Raw genomic sequence first — 22,207 nt, forward strand, 5'->3', positions numbered from 1 at the left:
AATTGCCTTAATATTTTTTTCCAGGTAATCTACTGTACACACACACACACACACACACACACACACACACACACACACACAATTTCTGAGGTTCAAGGCCACAAACCGATATATTAAAAGAGTTGATGGATCATTGAACAGTTCTAAAGTGGACCTGTTAACCATTTTTCTACTCTGCAGTGGACTCTTTTAGACATTAATAAGGTTAATTGTACAGCCATGGGGACTTTTTTTTGGACATTAGCAAGGTTTAATTGTACTGTCTAGAGCGCTAATGCCTGCTCTGTATTATATACGGTATACGATGTGTTTGGAAATCACCAGTGGCATATCAGCAAAACAGGTGAAAAGATATAAAAATTGTCTTACAAATGCAGTTTAGCACAGGCCATTGTGAGAGGATGCCCTGGAAAATCACTGTTCAGCAGAGGAAATGAGATGTAGATGCAATCTCTGCGATATTGATGAAGCACATGACTCCCTGTTATAGTTCTCAATTACACCACACAGGAGAAGTTTGCCATTTCAATTACAGCCCAGTAATTGAACATTTCTTCACTTTAGCAGCTCATTGCAAAATCATGAAGGGGGTGGACCAAGGACGTAGAAATTGTAAAGAAAATGTTTTGGAACCATGCTAGCTGCACTTGGCTAACTGAAGTACAGTTAAAGCGAATATAAGAGTGTTATAAAATGCTTTGGCCATTACATTTTAAGGCACCAATTTCTTCATAGACATAGGAGGAGGATGTTTCAAGGACTCAAAAATCTTCATGTGAATGCAGTTTAGGATTTAGGATAATGGATGAAGGAGGAAAATTAGAGCAGACCAGTGGTATGTAAAACACATCCAGGTTGCATTTTTAATACTATGATCATTCCTGCCACTCAGCTTCACTTTTGTAACCAGAAATCATCATTGAATACTGCATGTCCTCTGAATGGCGCAATTGCAAAGTTTCCTGTAAAAAAACATTTGAAACCTGAACATCTGATAGCCAATGTTTATATAGAACAGGCATGCCCTGAGTCTGTTCTCATACTTGTACAATAACTTGGTGAATCTGTTAATCAGGTACTGATGCCCTTTCTGTCTCCCCATTTCTTAGTATATTACGGAATTCTTCTAGCATAGCAGATGAATATAGTTGTATCTGTGCATACTATGATTGCAAGAGGTAACTGAAGTAAAATATACGGAGTATGTAAGCAGTAGAAAGCTATGGGAAGACAAAATCATCATCCCCCATTTCCTTCTTCCCTTAAAATCATACTCCTGTTGAGACCGTTGAATTGATCCCGAAAAAAAAAAACAAAAAAAAAAAAACAGACATGTCAGATCTATTCTATCGACTTAAAATGTTGAATTTGACAATTATATTGAATCTAATGTGAAATCTATAGAAAAAAACACCAGTGGACAGGCATCTTTAGAGAGGTTCACTCCCAGCTAAGGGCCCTTTTACACTTAATGCATTGGTATGCGGTAGTGTGCGTTAGTACGCGTTTTTTCCATAGCACTACGATAAAAATTTCATTTAAAACGCGTATAGTGGGAACTGTGCCATTGGAAAACAACATTAATTTGAAAATCAGTTTTCTTTCAGTTATAACAGAGAGTGTAAAAGAACCCTAAAAGCAAAACCTCGGAAAGCAGACAACAGTGGCACTGGCAGCAAAAATAAATAAAACCTCTATCTTAATCTAGAATGATAGCTGCACTGCTAAGGTACAGACACACGTCTGATTTTTCCACCGTCATTCAGACCGGTTGTTTGGACGTCAAATCGGGTGTGTGTACAAACGATCGTTCGGCTGATAAGACTGATTTTGACCAGTCCGCCAAGCGGATCTGTCAAAACCAGCCTTATCAGCCGAATGACCGTTTGTACACACGCGCAATTTGATGTGTGTATGTACCTCTAGAGGCAACATAGTAATGGGGCTGTATGCATTTTCTGGTTTTCCTACCAAACACCACCAGCTGAAAGGCCCTTTGTGTCTGAGTACTCTATAGTGTAACAGGTCTTTTGAATGAGATTGCTTATACGGGATCTCCAGAAGTAAATAGTGACATTATTCTCACACAGATCCACAAACCAGAGCACAACTACCGGTAGCATTCAAATATGTTGTTGGAAAACAAACAGGCTGCACTCTTTCAAGAAGCGTAGAACAACTATAGTCGCTGCTCAGACGTTATCTGCTGTAAAAGCCTCAGAGATAAAACAAAAGCCAAACTGGCAAATACAGGAGTCCCTGCACTGTGACCTGCAGGCAATGCATGCAGTCCCACTGTTTGTATATTCAGAGGTTGCACCCTGTAACCTGCCTACCCTATCCAGACACACAGGACCCCGCAGAGCATTCAAGCTTTCCTTTAGAAGACAACACTGAGTTTTGTTTGCAAAAGGACTCGCATGAAGAATAATAATGAGGTGCCCCGTGAAAAAAAAAAAAAAGCTTTGTTAATAGATTTTATTTAAGCCACTGCCGCTCAGAGCGAGCTATTAATATGCCAGAGCAATTACGCATCCATTTACTGTGCTAACACACTGGATTCACCGAAGGTGATAAAGCAGAGCATTACAGGCAGTTGCATTCAGGGTAGAGATTCGCTAACGAGAAAAGCTGGACACTCTTGCTGGATATTTTATTTGAGAGAATGTAACAAAGTATTACAATTTACTAGACAGTGGTCTGCACGGCAATAGCTCTGACTGCAGGAAAAGTTGTATTGCAAACAATATGCCCAGAGCAGTCCAAAATTACTCCAGCCTATAAGCACTAGCAAGAACAGGTAACCAATCCATATCTACCTGGTATGATCATTTAGGGCTCGTTTCCACTGTAGCGATGCGGAATCGCCTGGATTCCACCGCAGAAGAAATCGCATGCAGGTGCGTTTTTTTACGCGTTATTTTACGCGATTACGCATGCGATTTCGCATAGGTTAGGCTATGTGCGTTTTTAACCATGTCACTGCCTGTGTTAATTTACATTGGTTCCTATGCGGAATCGCATGCGTAATCGCGTAAAATAACGCGTAAAAAAACGCATGCGATTTCCCTATTAAATACATTAGCGGCGATTCGCATGCATTCCACTAGCAGGCGAATTCATTGGCTCTTTTGTGCGTTTTTTCACCGCTCATAAAAACGCACCACGCAAACGCTACAGTGGAAACAGGTCCATTCACTTGCATTACGTGTGCGAATCCGCATGCGTTGGACGCATGCGGATTCGCGATAGTGGAAACGAGCCCTTACTCCCTACTATGCCACAGTGTAATAGCGAATATCCATGAGCTATCAGATTAGGCCTCAGCAGAGAAAATGTCCTATAATGTGTCATCAGCTCCAATAGGGCAAAATACAAATTATTCTGCAAATATGGATGCCCACATAGAATGTATCTAACACTGCATATTAAACCAAAAACAGAACATGTATGACAGTTGTCAAGTGACATCCTAACCTAACATTCTACAATGAATGCGCTGTTGGCTTTAATAAAAAGTTGTGGACTGTACCCTAAAATCTCATATCCCAGAGAAACTGCTTTATTTAAAAAAAAACATATTTGTAACACTTTTTTTGTCATTGAAACAACATAGACATGATAGAAAATAGTAAAAACAAATAAAAATAAAAGAAATAGTATACTGGAAATCGAAGGCTTGGTATAAGTGAGGGAACATAGGTAATGAACCATATACAGAGTACATATACCAGTAATATAAAGAATAAAGCCTAGTGTACTAATACAGAGTGATGATGACTACTGTCTAATAGGAGCTCACAGATACACAAACTACTAATAGTAAACAGACACGTAGAGTCAAGCTGGTTCCTATTCATGCACGAAGAAACTGCTTTAACTTTTTGCCTGTTAGAGTGCCCTATAGAGAAGAGGAGTGTTCATTTTTTTTTTCAATTTATTTATTTTTACACAACATAACAACAAGGTATGTTGGGGCAGGATGACATGGTGGCTCCTATCAGAACTGCAACCATCATCATTGCTTTGGGGAGAGCAATTTCAAATTGATCTGTGGTGTCCACTTTCTTGTATTTAAAGGGACTCCGAGCAGTGCGAAAACTATGGAAAGATGCATATCATTTTAAAGCTCTCTTTCTCCTCTTTCCAATGATATATAACCCGCCACCCTACGCCTTTTAGTTTTTGCGATTTTCGCGATTGAAATTGCCGCGGCCGCGATTTCAATCGCGAAAATAAAGAAAACTAAAAGGCGTAGAGCAACGATTTAGGGGTCGCCAGAAAGAGGAGAAAGAGAGCTTTAAAATGATATCCATCTTTCCATAGTTATCTTGTATTACACAGGGCGACTTTTTCTGCTAAATGGAGCTGCTGACTTTGAGAAAAAGTCGCCCTGTGTAATACAATGTAACTATGAAAAGATGGATATCATTTTAAAGCTCTCTTTCTCCCCTTTCTGACGACCCCTAAATCGTTGCTCTACGCCTTTTAGTTTTCTTTATTTTTGCGATTGAAATCGCGGCCGCTGCAATTTCAATCGCGAAAATCGCGAAAACTAAAAGACGTAGGGCGGCAGTTTATATATCATTGGAAAGAGGACAAAGAGAGCTTTAAAATGATATGCATCTTTCCATAGTTTCCACACTGCTCGGAGTCCCTTTAAATGTGTCAGTCATTTATAAACCAATGGAATCTGCAAGAGTGAGCACCTGCGTGATGATCTGAGATAAGCCTTAAAGTTCAACAGCATTAAGTGGGCATTTAAAGAGGAAGGACCCTTCTACACTTCTGGTGCCTCGGAGGCGTGTAAGTTATATGGGAGTTACATGCAAGCTCAGGTCTTTAGAAAACCTGCACTGATCGTGATTGGTTCGCCAACGTGAACTACCAATTAAAGGCTCTCTTTATTTCCACTTCCACAGTATAGTAGCATATTTGGGTCAATGTGAAACTGCAGAACTTAGATGCTGAAAACCCCTCTCCTATAGGTTGTCTGTGAGTATACTGTAGATCACTCCATTTTAAGTTTATGCTCCTGTTAAAAATCACAATTTAAACACTGATTCAAGTTGCTCACTTTTCACAGCTACCCACTTCAAATACAAAATCGAGAACAATTCTACTACACGTGTTGTATCTATTTAGGGCCAAAGGGCCAGCCTTGAGCATGTGTAACCTCTATACTGGCACAGAGCACAATACTCAGGTAGAACACCTATTCCTCCCATTTGCCTCACACACACTATAAAGGCATGATATGGGTCATCCCATGTGAAATGAAGGTAGGGGCGGCCCTGGATTTAACTGAGAGTATTCAATCCTTTGCAGGATGTAATCTGCAGAATGCATGACCAATTGCTCAGTGACAGCCAATCAGAAGCTGGCACAAATAATTGGTGGCTTGGTGTTCTGTCTGTGGGGTGAAGGATTTGGAGTTTCCTAGTGAATGGAGTTCAAGAAGAGAAGATCTAATTGTTGCCATGGTACACCACCATAGACAGAAGCCACTAATGTACCATAAAGTGAATAGTGGAGGGATAGCAACACACTATAAATTTAGTATTCAGTGTTATCTTGGAACAGTCTCTTCATACTTTTAGAAAAAATATTTGCTTTCCTCAATTCTTTCCAATGGTATACATATCCATGTTATTTTGTGGCAATACATAAGTTAATTTCAGTATCCAAAGCTACAGTAGTATAACAATGGAAGCGTTATATGCCAGCAAAATGCACTCACCACAGTGACTTCTCCACTATCTTGGTCCTGAACACTTCCTCTTGGTCTAGGCTCACTGTACAGTAACAATCCCGCATCTTGTTTGGTCCTGGATATGAGGGCAGGTTTTTTGCTTCACCTAGGAATAGAATTACCGAACCAGTTATTTGCTGATAATATCAACAATAGTCACGTAATCAGTGAATACTAATTACTACTAATATTATGATTACTATTAGCATTACCACCATAATAATCATCAGTACCGCTCTTGTATAATACAATCAGTGACATCATTTTCTGCAGGGTTAGCTCAGGAATGCCATTCTGTTCTATCAGTATTCAGCAGAGAAACTGCCCTATCCAACTAAGCGTATACATCTGCAAATCCTAGACAGAGCCAGATTATCCCCAAAACCAAGCATGGTGCCTAGTGCTAGTAAGTGCCTGGATTCAAATTTCTCTGAGCCCATGTTTATACCTCAGCTTACCAAAATCAGCAGGTGAAAGGCGAGGGAAATCTTTGGGGGCAACTGTACACCATGACCCTGTCTCATGTACTGACATCACGGAGTACAGATGCCCCCAGCGAGGAGAGAAGGCACTAAGGAGGCATGTGGCTGATAAAAGGTGAGATGCTTCCACACATACCATGGGGCAGGGACACACATTACATTAAAAAGTCGGTCAAATCAAACAAACTCATTATGATCAAATCCGCCAGATATCAATGCTGCAGATCCAGGGCTGTGGAGTCAGAGCAATTTTTGGGTACCTGGAGTCGGAGTCGGTGGTTTCATAAACTGAGGAGTCAGATGAATTGAGTACAGACTCCATTACTAAGCAGACGTTCAGTTTTTTAGACTGCAGTATAATCTCTTGATGGCAATCAACATAAAAAACATTAGAATAAGAAATAGCACTGTGCAGGCTTTCTACATAGGACAAGACCACAATGATAACCACAGCACCATCATACCTCATATACTCGCATATAAGCTGATGCGCGTATAAGCCGAGGTACCCACTTTTCCCTCAGAAACCAGGAAAAAGTGATTGACTTGCATATAAGCCACCTCCCCAGTATAGCCCCCTCCACAGTAGCCAGATGTGCCCCCAGTACAAATCAGCCCCCTCCCCATAGCCAGATGTGCCCCAAGGATGATACAGCTGTGTCTCAAGATGCCACTAGATGGCGTGAGATATTAGCCAGCGATTGCCACACAGGAAGAATCCCTGATTATTGCACCGCTGACACGTTGCTTGCATGACCCGCTCCACAAGCCATGGGACACAGGTAGTCTTGAGCAGCACACTCTGCACACCATGTTGCAGAGTGATAAGGGGCACAGACACAGCTAGGAGTCAGCTGGCAAAAGCAGGATCACTAGTGCACAATCCTTATGTTCCTCTGCCAATAACAAAACCCACTCCACCATCCGTTCTGCTCCACTGACTGGCATATAAGCCGGGGGGGGGGGTACTGGTTTGATTACTTAGCATTTTTTTTTGGTGCTGAAAAATTAGGCTTATATGCGAGTATATAAGGTAATACAAATACATTACTGTACAGTATAAATGAGCAAGGCTAAAAAAGTAAAAATAAAACACTGTTCATGCCAGAAAATGGATGACTACAAATTCCTAGTATACTTGTATGAACTTAGCATGTTAGGGACACTGCCGGCAAGGAACCACAGCAACTATTAATAGTCATTTCAAGCCTCAGCATGCAGTTAGTTCACATTTCTTCTGTATTAAAAGAAAAGGAAAGCTCACGCTGGACATAAAAATATCATGTAGATATGCAAGCTGAGCCTGGCTGCCTGTCACAGGCAGACTCTATGAGAAAATACCCACTGAGCTCATCCAGCATCCCACAGCCAATGCCAAGATATTCTGGATAACCATGACAGTTCAGGCTACACACTCTTCTACCACCACTATGATCCCACAGAGGTGACCATACTAAAATTGGATGTGGGCCTTGTGTCAGCTGCAGTCAGCTGTGTCACCTGAGCACAGCACTTCATTCACAGACCGTCAAAAAAAGCACTCAAGCCAGCAGGGAATAGACTGATTGAAGGCAAAGATGTCCCAAGACACAGCCTGGCAATGACTCACTGACACTGCAGTGCACTCTGCACATCTTCCTACCGGCACCTCTTCAGCACAAAAATACACGTACCATATCTGTAAAGCAATTACATTTTTGGACTGATTGCTCTTGGGAAATGTACGTTGTTAATTGCAGCGTATTAAAAATATTCACTGCTGTATTAAATTACAGATCTTGACAGTTGTAGTACGAGAAACAAAAAAACCCTATAAATACCTTTATTTAAAAATACAAAAGGAATGGATACAAAGCTCATAAAAACAGAAAAAAATCCCAATGTACACGCGCACCAGACTCATCCAGTACATTTCAAAGCCATTGCCACCAATGTAAACAAAGAAATGGTTTAAATATTCACAAACTATAGGGCTTTCCTTGTAATCATCGGTGAGCTAATAAACAGCAGCCAATCAGAAGCATCCTATTAATGATTTAACAATATCAGACAGCTGAGGTAGTAGTAGACAATGGCTGCACAGTGTAACTGCAGTTCATTACTGTGTTCCTGTTTCCATGTCTCAACTATAAGCACCATCATTAGCAACCTAACTGGCATGTTTATTTGACAATAAGATTTCAGGTGAAACAAATTCGAGAAGTTTATGATATTATCCACGGGTGCCAATTAAAGTTCATCTTTTGCTTATTAAATAAAAATACATAGACAATTAAAGGAGCAGCAGCTATTAACACTTAAAGAGGAACTTTAACGAAAAGGAGAAAAAAAAATCAATACATTGCAAAGTGAGAAGTTAAAAAAATAAGACAAGAGATCAAGAAATAATTTATATGCGCCATGTGCTGTAATTTGTTCATATTGTTTGATCCACAATCAGTCTGCACGTAATCATCTTTACTACTGGCAGACATGAAACAGACATCACCAACTGCCATAATCTATAACCACACCCCCTAACAATGCGATAGGCTAAAAGTTTTACTTTTATATAGAGATATACATATGCATGGATGGAGATGCCGCTAGTGCAGATGCATGAAGCCGACAATTGCTGAAAGGTGCTTTTCAGAGATGCAGGTGTGTGTGTGTGTGTGTGTGTGTGTGGGGGGGGGGGGGGGGAATGGGGAAGCTTAGAACGTAAACAGCAGACTAGCGACTATATGCGTGTCACTAGTCTGGTGGTTTTCATAATGGGGAACAGCAGAGCACGGCGGAAGCGTGGGGGCACACTGTAAGGGCACAGAGGCTGGTGATAGTATGAAGAATGTGCCTCTGTGTCCTATTATTGATTTCACAAACCCACCTCGGGTTCTCTTTAAAGGGAACCTAAACTGAGAGGGATATGGATTTTTCCTTTTAAACAATACCAGTTGCCTGGCAGCCCTGCTGATCTCTGTAACCACAGTAGTGGCTGAATCACACGCCTGAAACAAGCATGCAGCTAATCCAGTCTGACTCCAGTCAGAGCACCTGATCTGCATGCTTGTTGAGGGGCTGTGGCTAAAAGTATTAGAGACACAGGATCAGCAGGAGAGTCAGGGAACTGGTATTATTTTAAAAGGAAAAATCCATATCCTTCTCAGTTTAGGTTCCCTTTAAGGATCCAGAGGCTTCCCCCGCTGAGGTAAGTACCCCAGGAGCACTTTTTTTCTCACTACAGGTACACTTTAAAGCACACTTTCAATTTTACCACCACCATGAGAGGGTCAACAGCATTTAAATACTGTGAACAGATTGCGTAGGTAAGCTCCCATAATACATGGAAGTGGTAAAATTGGGCAATTAAAATTGGATGTATGTACGCACTTTAAAAACAAACAAAAAAAAAACAGTGGAAAAGAAAACCTTCATTAAAGCAAGGAAGGAATGGCTACAGCCAATTTCCAGAATGTGAGTAGCACACTGATTAGGCTCCCAATAGGAAACAAAGGTAAACCAATTAACTATGTCAGCAGTTTTTTCCCAAAATAATTTGTTGTGAGAACTCATTAGTAATAGGGTGGGATATTTATTGGAGGAGAGGGAAGATTTTGACTATAGTTCCATTTTAAATGGTACATGCTAAAGCATTTTCTAAATAAACCTAAATTGATTCTGGCGCTAGTCTAGTTTACGGGACCCAACAGGAAACCACATAGGGAAATTTAGCTAACATGATTGGGTGAACTACAGCCCTCTCGAACTGCGGGGTTTCCGATAGATTGTAGTAAACTACACCCACACTGTTTGGCCAATCACAACGCTTTGTGCCATAAGAGGGTGCTGTGATTGTTCCCTAAGAGGTTTCCTGTTGGGTCCCCTAAAGTAGACAAGTGCCTTGATTTTTAACATACATAACTTGAAGTGAAACTAAAAGGTTTATTTCCCATACAAAATGAGAACAAGCTTCTTGTACTTTGGTGCATGTACACAGAAGGATTGCCTTTTCTGTTTTTCATGCCATTTTTGTTTGGCTTTGGTTCTTCATCTCCATTTTTTATCTGAACCCTGCCAGTGTGATGAGAATGCCATTCCTGATGCCCAACTTTAAAAAGAAAACGTAACCAAGAATTGAACTTCATCCCAATCAGTAGCTGATATCCCCTTTCCCATGAGAAATATTTTCCCTTTTCACAAACAGATCATTAGGGGGCTCTGTATAGCTGATATTGTGGTGAAACCCCTCCCATGCGTACATATGAATTGGCCGCTGGGAGACTTGGGCACAGGACATAGCTGGTATATGGCCTATCCTGCTGCTGAACAATTTCCCGGTGGCATAATTACTATTCCCCCTCCAGGTCCACGTGGATGGTGGGGAATTATATAATTCGGCTTCCAGCTATTTCTGGAGGCCGAATTATAGTGTTTTAAGAGCAACTTCAGCTCCGTCTTCTGATGGCGATGAAGTTACTCACACAGTGCTGTCTATGGTGGTGCCGGGTGCGCCCAAATCTCCTGTGCTGTTATTACAGCGGTCGCCTCCTGCAGTGGAGTACTGTGGGAGTCTTTTTGGATTGCGGAAAACAGCAGCTGTTTCCAACTGCCAAAAAAGCAAGCAGCATCTCCTTCCACTGACATCACCCGCCAGCAGTAAAAATGTCACCATGGGATAAATGCCAGAATGTAAAGGTGCCCATACACTCGTCAGATTAGCAGCATATAGATAAGAAATGCATCTGATGATCTATCTGATGCGTTTTTAGAACATTTTTTACCAGGATAGAATTCCAATAGATTTCAGTTTGAAATCTATTAAAATTCGATCTGATGGCATTTTTTTGCCATCAGATTTCCATTAGGCCCAATGCAAAATGATAAGCAATCTCATCAGATCGACCTAAATTTTCCACCCTGCAAGTTCGATGGAAATCCATCGAAATCGATCGAAATCGGCCGTCGATCGGTCGATTGGCCAACCGATTTGCAATCGATTGATCGATCGATCGGGATCGATCGGTCGGCCAGAAAATCGGCTGAGTGTATGGGCTGCTTTAATCAGGGAGAGGAAAGATTTTACAATGGGCAAACACTGACTAATTACTGTAAAAATGAAGCACTTTTATTACATTATTTTCACTTGAGTTGCTCTAACACCTTCCTGATGCCTAATCGTAACCTTCGCTCACATGTTACCCTTTCCTGATACCCAACCCCAACCTTGTAACCTTAACTTTTAAAACTAACCTCCCTCTACCCTATCACAACCCTCCTTATTTACATCTACAGTAGGTGTTGCTAACCATTGCAGTTGTAGGCACAATGGACTGGAAGCCTTGCTGAGGGTCAGTTAGTATGGAGAAATGTATAATGTATGATGCAGAGTACTTAAGATGTGTCAGTGTGATACAAATGCATAAAAGTTAATAGTCATCACAATAATATTGCTAAATCTCACAACTAGCAAGTGATTAGTATATAGGAAGAAACATAACATGGTAAACGTAAAAACCTTAGAAGAATTCTATGTCCTCATTACACTAGGGCAGTTTTATAAGAGTCATAAAGGAATTAGTGTCAATCTTAACTTAAAGTCCCCATTACTGTGCAATTAAAGCCCTGTAAAATCTGCTTTCATGGGGGTTGCAAAACACCAGCCAGACCAATAAAAGGACTATCAGTGAATGACACTACTTGAGAGACAGCTACATTTCTTGATATACTGAACAGGAAACACCACAGACACTGGTTGAGACAAACTCCAGTTAATTAGTGAATTGCTAAAGCAATCCACAAACCACTGACACTACAGCAAAGTAAGAAAGCCCACTCTAATTTAGTTTCATATCATTTACATAAAGCTTCCTGAGTGTATATTAAGCAGTGCTGGCACAGTGCTTCCCGGTATAACTGCGACCACTATATGCTTAGCAGCCGCTTACATTGAAAAACGGCGCCACAGTAATTTGGCGCCAGATTTAAAATATTAAGCGCGTTTTCCTTCTCAGAAAAATCTCAGACTAGGCTTGGTTGTGAGCTACTGTGCATGCGCGCAATCTAGTCCGAGCTCCTCCATCAATTGTGAGCGTTTTGCACATGTGCAATAAATTATTTTGCGAATAGAGCATGTGCAGAGCGCTCATGATTGATAGAGGGGCGTGGATGGGATTGCACATGCACAGTGGCTCACGACCAAGCCCAGTCTGAGATTTTTCTGAGGAGAGGACACCAGAGACACTGAGGGGCTGCTTCAAAGACTACAGGGGACTGGATGAAGCCCCAAGTAAGTAAGTAAGTAAAGCCACTTTTTCCACCCAGGTCAGGTGTGCTTCAATAGGCCATCTGACCACCAATTAAGGGGTAATAAAACAGTGCATTTCTGCACTTTTGAGAGGCTGATAACCACAAAACAAAAGCTGTACGCTCTTTAACCCCTTGCCGACCTCCTAACGCCGATCAGCGGTGGGAAGGTGGCGCCTCCAGGCCCGCCTAACGCGGATTGGCATTAAGTCCAGGAGGCGGGGATTAGCAGGGAACGTGTGCGCATGCGCGATTGTTCCCCGCCGCGATCAGCCTGCAAGCCCGCAAAAAGAAGTGGTGTCCCTCTTCAGATTGCCTCGTCTTTATAAAAGAACCCTGTATTACCTCCATTATAATGCAGCTCCACTTTAGGCGTTTTCTTTTGCACCATAAGCGAGTTGGTCTGATATATGGTTTGATATATAGAAGCAGATTGCGAGCTCTTCTGAGGGACGGTAAGTGACAGGACTAGCACTATATTAATACACAATAGTAATACCAAGCATTACATACATCAACATAACAGATTCTACTCTTCCTGTTTTCGGCATAAAATGAAAAGAAACAGTATTGTTTAAAAAAGCAACTGGACATAGTGAGCATGTTCTCATAAAATAAATAAATAAATAATAATAATAATAATAATAATAAAAAAAAACCTTTGCTCTTAAGCGTTGCTGCATTATGAAATGTAATTTTTTACCTAAAATCTATAAAGAATTCTCTTACAGGTTTCTGTGAATGCATCCCAAGTCTTTCCTTACTTGCCTCTTCTCACTGTAAATATTGGCGAGTTTCCAAGCAGAATACAAGAAGCCATTGCACTTATCTGTATCCTCTATTGCTCCTCTTAATTCCCAGTGTCACACCCACACACTGCACTGTCTGGAGAGGATACTGGGAAATCAGATACAGACCGATAACTCCAGCCCACACAGCCACTGTCACCAAGGCTGGAAAACTACAGTAACTGTTATCATTTTGTGCAAAAGAGGAAGAGAAACTGAATTCTGGCAAAAAAGAAAAGGAGAAAAACAAAAATAGTAATCGTAGATCCACTTGACCTTCCTAACCAGTAGTAAATACGAAGGAGGCACTCAATTGGCTTCAAACTTGCGTTTTATCAAATCCCAGTAATACATGACATGTTTCGGGGCATATCCCCTTCATCAGGTGTAGATGAAGGGGATATGCCCCGAAACATGTCGTGTATTACTGGGATTTGATAAAACGCAAGTTTGAAGCCAATTGAGTGCCTCCTTCATATTTACTACAGAGGGATTGTGCATCGGCAACATAGACCTTACTAGGCCTATTCCACAGGGACTCGCTGCAGTTTGCTTCCTAACCAGTATCTACATAGCCCCCACAGGAGTCAAGCGAGCAGCTGCAAACCTGGAAAGTGCATATGGTAAACTGCTTCAGACATAGTCTAATATCACAACCACAGTGCGGGGCTGATTCTTAGGGGAAAGCCAATCAACCAAATAAATAATTGGAAAGAAGTCAAATCTACCTGTATGTTTATCAGCATGTGAGAGGAAACCCGAGTGCCCAGAGGAAGCGCCACAGAATATGCTGGCGCTTTATAAACCAATAATTATAATAAATATGGGAAAAACATACAAACTCAAAGATAGTGTACATGGCCAGGACCTGGGACCCAAACATCACAAGGGGAGAGAGCTGACCGCTATGCCACTGTAGGAAAACAGGAGAATATGTGCCTTCAAATACACACTAAAAGCAATTACTTTTTTTTTCTCTTCAACCCCATTTAGTCACAATCTTTGCTTAAATCAAGGAAATGATACTTCCACTACAGCTCAACCCCTGTATAAAGCCTCCTATATACTAGAGAACCTTTCCAGCTGGTCTGTAGGAGAGTCAATGCTGTAACATGACCATGCTGCATTAGCTTCACATGTCTAAAAAGGTCATGTTTTAAACACATTCGATTTTTGTTGCCCGATACAATTATTTGTGATATTCTCAAGCAACAATCTAACACGAGTACAAACGCTCCCCAGAGTCAAATGCCTCCTCTCCAGTGATCCACCAAGTTGGTTAATACTCCACTTATAATACTGGAGTGTCATCTTCTCCTTCTAGAGCAGTGTTTCTCAACATTGTATTGGTATGTACCCCTTTTAAAACCCTGTACTCACCAAGTACCCCCTCGCATAGTAAACATTATCACAAGTACCCCTTGACAAATATATATTTAATCGTAGTACATGATAATTGGTTCTAAACCATTTCCAAGCATTTATTATTGCTTTTAATTAGCTAAAATACTAATTTGGTGTTTTAAATAAGATTTATCATTTTCTAAAACTCGATTTTTTTTATTCTTGGTCGAGTATATCAAGCCCAAGTACCCCCTGGAACCATCAGAAGTACCCCCTGGGGTACACGTACCACACGTTGAGAACCTAGGTTCTAGAGGATACAGACTTGTGTGTACAAGTACCGTATATCCTCCCCACTCCATAGAACTAGCAGAGAGTTGGACATTGTGCCTGCAGAATGATTGTTAGTAAAATGTCACACATCATGATCAATGCTTTCAGGCAAAAATAAATTCACAACTAGATGCTTTTCTACTAGTCTACAACAAAAGAAAAGTTAAAAAAGTGCTAAATATAAGTGTACTGCTAAATGTGCAATTATTCAGCTATATGTAAGCCAGCAAGATCTCCCATGATGCATCACTGTCAAATATGCAATTCATCTCTATATATCCCCAAAAGCCAAACAAATACCTACCTAAATAAAGTAAGTTTCATCTGTAAGGGCTGGTGCACACCAGAGCGGTTCTGGAGCGTTTTTTTTAAACCGCTTGCAGGGGGAAAACCGCTTGGCTAATGAAAGTGAATGGGATGGTGCACACCAGAGCGGGTCGGTTTTTCCACAAACGCAAACTCGGGGGCTGCAGCATTTTTTAGATTTCTGGGACGTTTTTGCCTCAATGTTAAAGTATAGGAAAGTGAAAAACCGCTCTGAAAACCGCTAGATCAGAGCCGTTTTCCAGGCGTTTTTGTTACAGAAGCTGTTCAGTAACAGCTTTAGGCCTGGTTCACATTAGCGTTCCCTGTTTACTGTACAAACGGAACGTACGTTCCGCATAGCAATGCAAAGGCTATGCGTACGTTCCGTACACTCCGGAGCTGGATCGGATCCAGACTCCGGAGGCTTTTCCAACATGCGCTATTTTTTGGGGCCAGCTCATCTGGCCCACGCACCCAGAACGGATCCTGACTGCACCATGCGGATGTGGAAACTTATGGGGAACGGAAAGCACAGAACACACAGGATGCAAACACCTGACGTTCTACCCCACTTCCTATGCGGATTCTAGCGGCCATTTCGGATGGGGACACATGGGCAGCAGTGGAGCAGCAGTGACTTACGTGCTGGAGCTGTTTGGCAGTATGTCGGAGGTGGAGGTGAGGCCTACAGCGGAGGACCGGATTCTCCAGGTGCACCTTCTGCAGACCCCAACAAGTTTAGATACTTTTATTTTTTTTATTTTTTTTTTCCCCGGATCCGCATGGCAGCCGCGTTCACACCGCAAGAAATACGCATGCAAACGGACCGGATCCGCATCGCATGCGGATAGGTGCCATACGGCTCCCATGCGTATCAGGTCCGGCTCCGATGCGGATCCGATCCGTTTGCGTGACAGAACGCAAGTGTGAATGGGGCCTTACTGTAACCAAGTATGAAATCTGCTACACAAAAACGCTGCAAAAAATGCTAGGCATGTTTAGAAAAACCTCTAACGTTTTGCGGATCTGCTAGAGGTTTTTGGTGTGCACTGGCTTTAACACTTATCCCTGGTGGGATTTTCACAATGGCGACATTACACTGGGTCAAACACCAGTAGGATAACTATACAGGAAATAAGGAGTTGAGGCAAATCTTTAATTGAAGGTTATACCAGACTATGCTACCATAAGAACAGAAATCTCTTCAGATTACATTTGTACAGGATTCAGAATAACAGCACTTTTAGATTCATTAAAAAGTGTATAAGGGTTAACAAATGACACAGAACTGAATGTGTTTACATTTATCATCTCAATAGTTTCCTACAAGTAATAAACAGAACGGTTACATACTCCCCAGGGTACATTAAAGGCATCTAATATTTCCCGGGAGACATGCAAGCTCTGGGAAAGCAGACTAGCTCAGCCCCAGCGTGCCATGATATGTAACTGAAGAAACAGATTTCAAAACAATCATTTGTCAGCATTGAATGGATGATACATAAATACAATCTGAGCAGTCTGTTATAACAGTGGCTTTATGTTGTGGTGATTTATTTTTTGCTTACTCCAAAATGTATAGAGGAATTATCAGAGCATTTACAGTAAACAATGCATGCGAGATATGCACACAGTCTTCTACAGTCTCCTCTGTTTCTTTGGTTTCAAACATAGATAATATTGGAGACGGTCAAGGAATAAAGCAGGTCAGTCAAAAATTGTATAACCCAGTGGCCAAAATGTAGTTTTACACCCAAGTGTAAAGGATTGTACACATGCTAAATGGATGCCACACCACAGGGATTGGGAGCCGATCCCTTGGGCAACATTGCTGGGCCAAGGCTGTACAGATGCTGCTAGCCAACAGGCTAACAATGTGTTCTGTTGCAAACTGGAGGGGTGGAGGGTTGACGGTGCGGCAGAGAGGCGATGGAGGGGCCAGTGGAGAGAACAAAGGTACATTCCCTTGCTTGGCTGAACGGTTTGCCTACTGGGCGGTCGTCGAGGGCTGCTGTTCACACGCTGCATTATGAGCAGAGGCGGTCATTTTTGCCCACCTCAGAAGACTTTAATATACTGTGTGTACAAGTAAGCGTTAAGCTTTGTTACACTTTTCCAGCTACTTCCATTTCTGTCTGCAAGGGACCTTTCATATTGAGGACTGAACTGCGCAATTAGCCACCAAGTGCTTTCTAGCTGAAATTTCATGCAGGAAATAGATACCCAGCAGCAGGAATAGTGTCACGTCTAAATGCGGCTGCGTTCCGGTGTGGAGATTCCAGGAGACGGACACCTTCCAACTACTAGTTCAAGCATTCCCAGCACACGGGAGCAGCTGACAGGCGGTGTACTGACAGACTTCAGTCTCCTGTGTGAAAGAGGCCTAAGGTGGACAATCACATGCATTTTTGCACATGAACGTGTGCGTGGTGTGAAAACTCGTGTGCAAAAATACATGCCTGATTTCGGAGCAACTAAGGGTGAACGACTGTATTTCTCTAAATTCCAGTGCTGAGATTTTCCATCATTTTTTTTAACTGCTTTCACAGCACGTCAGGTCTCTTAAAAGTCTACACAGAGAGATCAATCCAGGAAGAAGAAACAGTAATTTACACAGAGAAGATGCCCAAATTACTCAAAGATATACTTCCTGTCAGATACTCAAATTAGATGCAAAGAACAAAAACAATAGGAATTTCCACATATCTGATAGAGGCTTTGGAGCAAAAACCGGCAAAGTCATATTTTGCTTTGCATTATAATCCTTTGCATCTGTTGAACTGTTTCAGTAGCCGAATCAGTCCAAAGAGTGAAAGCTGCACAAACACTACCCCTATATCCAATAACAATAGTCAGTGGCGGCTCCAGCTTCAGATTTTTGGGGGGGGCTCAAAGGGGGCACGAGGGCTGGCAGCCTGGGCTTGGGGGGGGGGGGGGGAATTTGCGGCGAAAATTTGGGCGTGGTCATGATGTCATGTGGGCGGGGCTAACTGTAATGTAGTTGTACCAGCTAACGTAGTTACATGAAAAAAAAAATGAAGTAAACGCACATAATGACAGGTAGCCTTTCACCAGTAAATGCACATAAGAATCAGCTTTTCAGCAGTTAATGCACATAATGACAGACTGCGTTTCTGCAGTAAATGCACATAAAGGGACAGCTTTTCACCAGTTAATGCACGTAATGACAGACTGCGTTTCCGCAGTAAATGCACATAAGAGCCTGCTTTTCACCAGTTAATGCATGTAATGACAGACAGTTTCCCCATTAAATGCACATAAGAGCCTGCTTTTCACCAGTTAATGCATGTAATGACAGACAGTTTCCCCATTAAATGCACATAAGAGACAGCTTTTCACCAGTTAATGCATGTAATGACAGACAGTTTCCCCATTAAATGCACATAAGAGACAGCTTTTCACCAGTTAATTCACATAATGACAGACTGCGTTTCCGCAGTAAATGCACATAAGGGACAGCTTTTCACCAGTTAATGCACATAATGACAGACTGCGTTTCCGCAGTAAATGCACATAAGGGACAACTTTTCACCAGTTCATGCACATAATGACAGACAGCATTTCCCCAGTAAATGCACATAAGAGAACTTTTCACCAGTAAATGCACATAATGACAGGCAGACAGTGTCCCCAGCATAGGTAGCCAGGTGTATAGATGTCCCCAGTATATGTAGCCAGGCGTATAGCTGTCCCCAGTATATGTAGTCAGGCTGGTGGTGGTGGTGGGCTGGGGGCCCCAGGGCAGCTCAAGCCTGACTGGTGGTGGGCTGGAGGCCTCATGCCTGCGTGGCTGGTGGGCTGGGGTCCCAGGGAAGCTCAGGCCTGGCTAGTGGTGGTGGGCTGGGGGCCCCAGGGCAGCTCAGGCCTGGCTGGTGGTGGTGGGCTGGGGGCCCCAGGGCAGCTCAGGCCTGGCTGGTGGTGGTTGGCTGGGGGCCCCAGGGCAGCTCAGGCCTGGCTGGTGGTGGTGGGCTGGGGGCCCCAGGGCAGCTCAGGCCTGGCTGGTGGTGGTGGGCTGGGTGGAAGGGCTCAGGCCTGGCTGGTGGTGGTGGGCTGGGGGCCCCAGGTCAGCTCAGGCCTGGCTGGTGGTGGTGGGCTGGGGGTACACTGGGTGGGGAGGAGGGTGCCACTGGGTGGGGAGGAGGGTGCCAGTGGGTAGGAGGAGGGTGCCAGTGGGTAGGAGGAGGGTGTCAGTGGGTAGGAGGAGGGTGCCAGTGGGTGGGGAGGAGGGTACCTGTGGGTGGAAAGGAGGGTGACACTAGGTGGAGGAGAAAGGTGTCAGTGGGTAGGAGGATAGTCCCAGTGGGTAGGAGGAGGGTGCCAGTGGGTGGGGAAGAGGGTGCCAGTGGGTAGGGGGGTCGTCAGTGGAGGGGAGGGAATGCCCGTGGGTGGGGAGGAAGGTGCCCCTGTGTGTGAGGAGATTGCCCTGGGGAGAGAAGACAGGAAGAAAATGATCGAGGCGCCAGCCGCGCTAATAAGGGATGTGGGAGCCTGCTTTATTCCTCCCTTCCTCTGAATGCCCCCACCTGCTGTGAATGACTGTCCCCCCCGTAGGCAGTATGTGCGGAGGAGAGCGGAGCGGTAGGTCCTCTTACCGCAATCCATGCTCACCGGCAACTAGTCTCCTGCTTCCTGTGACGTCATGGTAAACAGGAAGCAAGAGACTAGTTGCCGGTGAGCATGGATTGCGGTAAGAGGACCTACCGCTCCGCTCTCCTCCGCACACACTGCCTACGGGGGGGACAGTCATTCACAGCAGGTGGGGGCATTCAGAGGAAGGGAGGAGGGAGGGAGGAATAAAGCAGGCTACCGAATCCCTTATTAGCGCGGCTGGCTAACAGACTTGCGGTGGCCACGGCCAGCGCGGGGGGGGGGCTTTAAGAGGGGCTAGCAAGTTGCCAGCTGGGGCTGAAGCCTGGGCAAGCCCCAGTGTAGCGCCGCCACTGACAATAGTCTGCACAGAAAGAAAACACAGCAAAGAAAACTCACAAAGGTCTCCATTTTTACTGATTAAAAGCATGAAGTTATACTTTTTGTTTTTAAGTGAATAATCTCACAGGAAGTCTTGTGACTTGAATGAGTTTTTCCCCTGTGCTCTAGGCTTGTGTGCTTGGTTAATATGCAGAGTTCCTGCAACACTGATGGGTATTGGGAATGCAACAAAGTTTTACCCTGAAATAGATTCCCAATAACAAACCTGGCAGGGCAACGAGCAGTGATTTGTAAATTGTAACAACTGGTCATATACCAATTTTCTACGGTCGTTGTGTATGCTTTAGTACCTCATCCATATATGTATGTTTTTACAGAGTTTGTAATATGTCTGTTATATTTATATTACTCTTTTTTTTTTTTTTCCAACAAAAACAGTTTGTAATGTTATTACACATTTATATAACTCTGACATCTTTCTTTTGATCTTCTGGCTTCAGTAGTATCTGTGTCACATTCCTGAATGGGTTGGCTGACCTAATGAGTTAATAGGAACTATTATATCACAAGCCAGCTGACCAGTTCGTGGGCTGAACTAATGGGTGTGGTGCAGTTTTAGGGCTGGCGCACACCAGAGCGGTTCTGAAGCTTGCAGGGGGAAAACCGCTTGGCTAATGAAAGTGAATGGGCTGGTGCACACTAGAGTGGTTCGTTTTTTCCACAAACGCAAACTCATTTTTTAGATTTCTGAGGAGTTTCTGCCTCAATGTTAAAGTATAGAGTATAGGAAAGTGGAAGACCACTCTGAAAAACGGCAGATCAGAGCGGTTTTCCAGGCATTTGTTACAGAAGCTGTTCAGTAAAAGCTTTACTGTAACAATATATGAAATCTGCTACACAAAAACACTACAAAAACCGCTAGGCATGGTTAGAAAATCTCTCTAGGGCCCATTCACACTTGCTGATCGCAAAACGCTTGGTGAAAAAAAAAATCACTATTCACACCTGGCGATTTTTTAGCGATCACGTTTCAGTGCTATAGAAGCGCAAAACGCAATCGCCGGGAAATCGCCTGAAAATGGTGCAGGCTATGTATTTGCATTTAGCGGTGTTGGGCGATTTGCGGAGATTAGCGCAAATCGCCCTAATGAGAACGGGCCCATAGACTTATTACCCTAGCGCTTTGAAAAGCGCTAGCGTATGAGCGTTTTGCCGAAATCGCCGGCTAAACGCTCAAGTGTGAATGGGCCCTAAACATGCCTAGAATCACTCTGACACTCTGAAAATTGGCTTCAAAAACCTCTAGGGATCTGCTAGAGGTTTTTGGTGTGGACTGGCCCTTATATAGATTTGCTGTGATTAATTTGATACTTGTAATTCTGTGGTAATGTATGTGCTGATGATCATATAAAGGCCAGTTTATTGCACCAGTGGAGCACCTCTTTAATTTGTAGCACAGCACATAGAATTCTGTTGCACCAGCTGCTCAGGTGCTGTTTTGGCTGGAGCAAGTGTCTGTTCCATCAGTTTGCAAAGTTTGAGTGATCTTACTAGTACTGACAAGGTACAGTTATCAGATATTCCCTCCTCATCCTTCTGAACACCCTCCAGCTGGCACAATGAATCATGTGAGCTGTGACTGTATACAAATAGTGTCATAGCGATACTTTAGGCTTCAAGGTGGCACTGCTGTGAAGTGGGGAGATGGAGCCTCTATTCACATCACTGGAGAGGCAGTCTACTTCTGAAAATGGAGCATTTGTGCAGTAGTGCTAGATATAAACAAGCCAATTTCCTGTTTTTCAGATCCTTTGTTCCCTAGTACCTGTGGGACAAGGAGGGAGCAGATTCCTCTGGGCCTAATGTTATTGAAAGTGACATTTTTGATGACTGCAGTTTACTAGTGCAGTTATCCTTAAAGAGAACCCGAGGTGTGTTTAAAGAATGTCATCTGCATACAGAGGCTGGAT

General features: G+C 43.1%; 1 protein-coding gene across 5 annotated transcripts in view; it reads right to left on the bottom strand.

The window, feature by feature from the left end:
* RASA3 (RAS p21 protein activator 3) overlaps nucleotides 1-22,207 on the bottom strand; it is a 233,265-nt gene that overhangs the window by 148,904 nt on the left and 62,154 nt on the right. For all 5 annotated transcript variants that reach the window (XM_068268219.1, XM_068268221.1, XM_068268223.1 and 2 more), the window contains one exon: nucleotides 5,741-5,858. In XM_068268219.1, coding sequence (XP_068124320.1) covers nucleotides 5,741-5,858 — 118 coding nt within the window. The remainder of the gene's footprint in view (nucleotides 1-5,740; nucleotides 5,859-22,207) is intronic.

The sequence above is a fragment of the Hyperolius riggenbachi genome, chromosome 2 (assembly GCF_040937935.1).
Source record: "Hyperolius riggenbachi isolate aHypRig1 chromosome 2, aHypRig1.pri, whole genome shotgun sequence".
NCBI lineage: Eukaryota > Metazoa > Chordata > Amphibia > Anura > Hyperoliidae > Hyperolius > Hyperolius riggenbachi.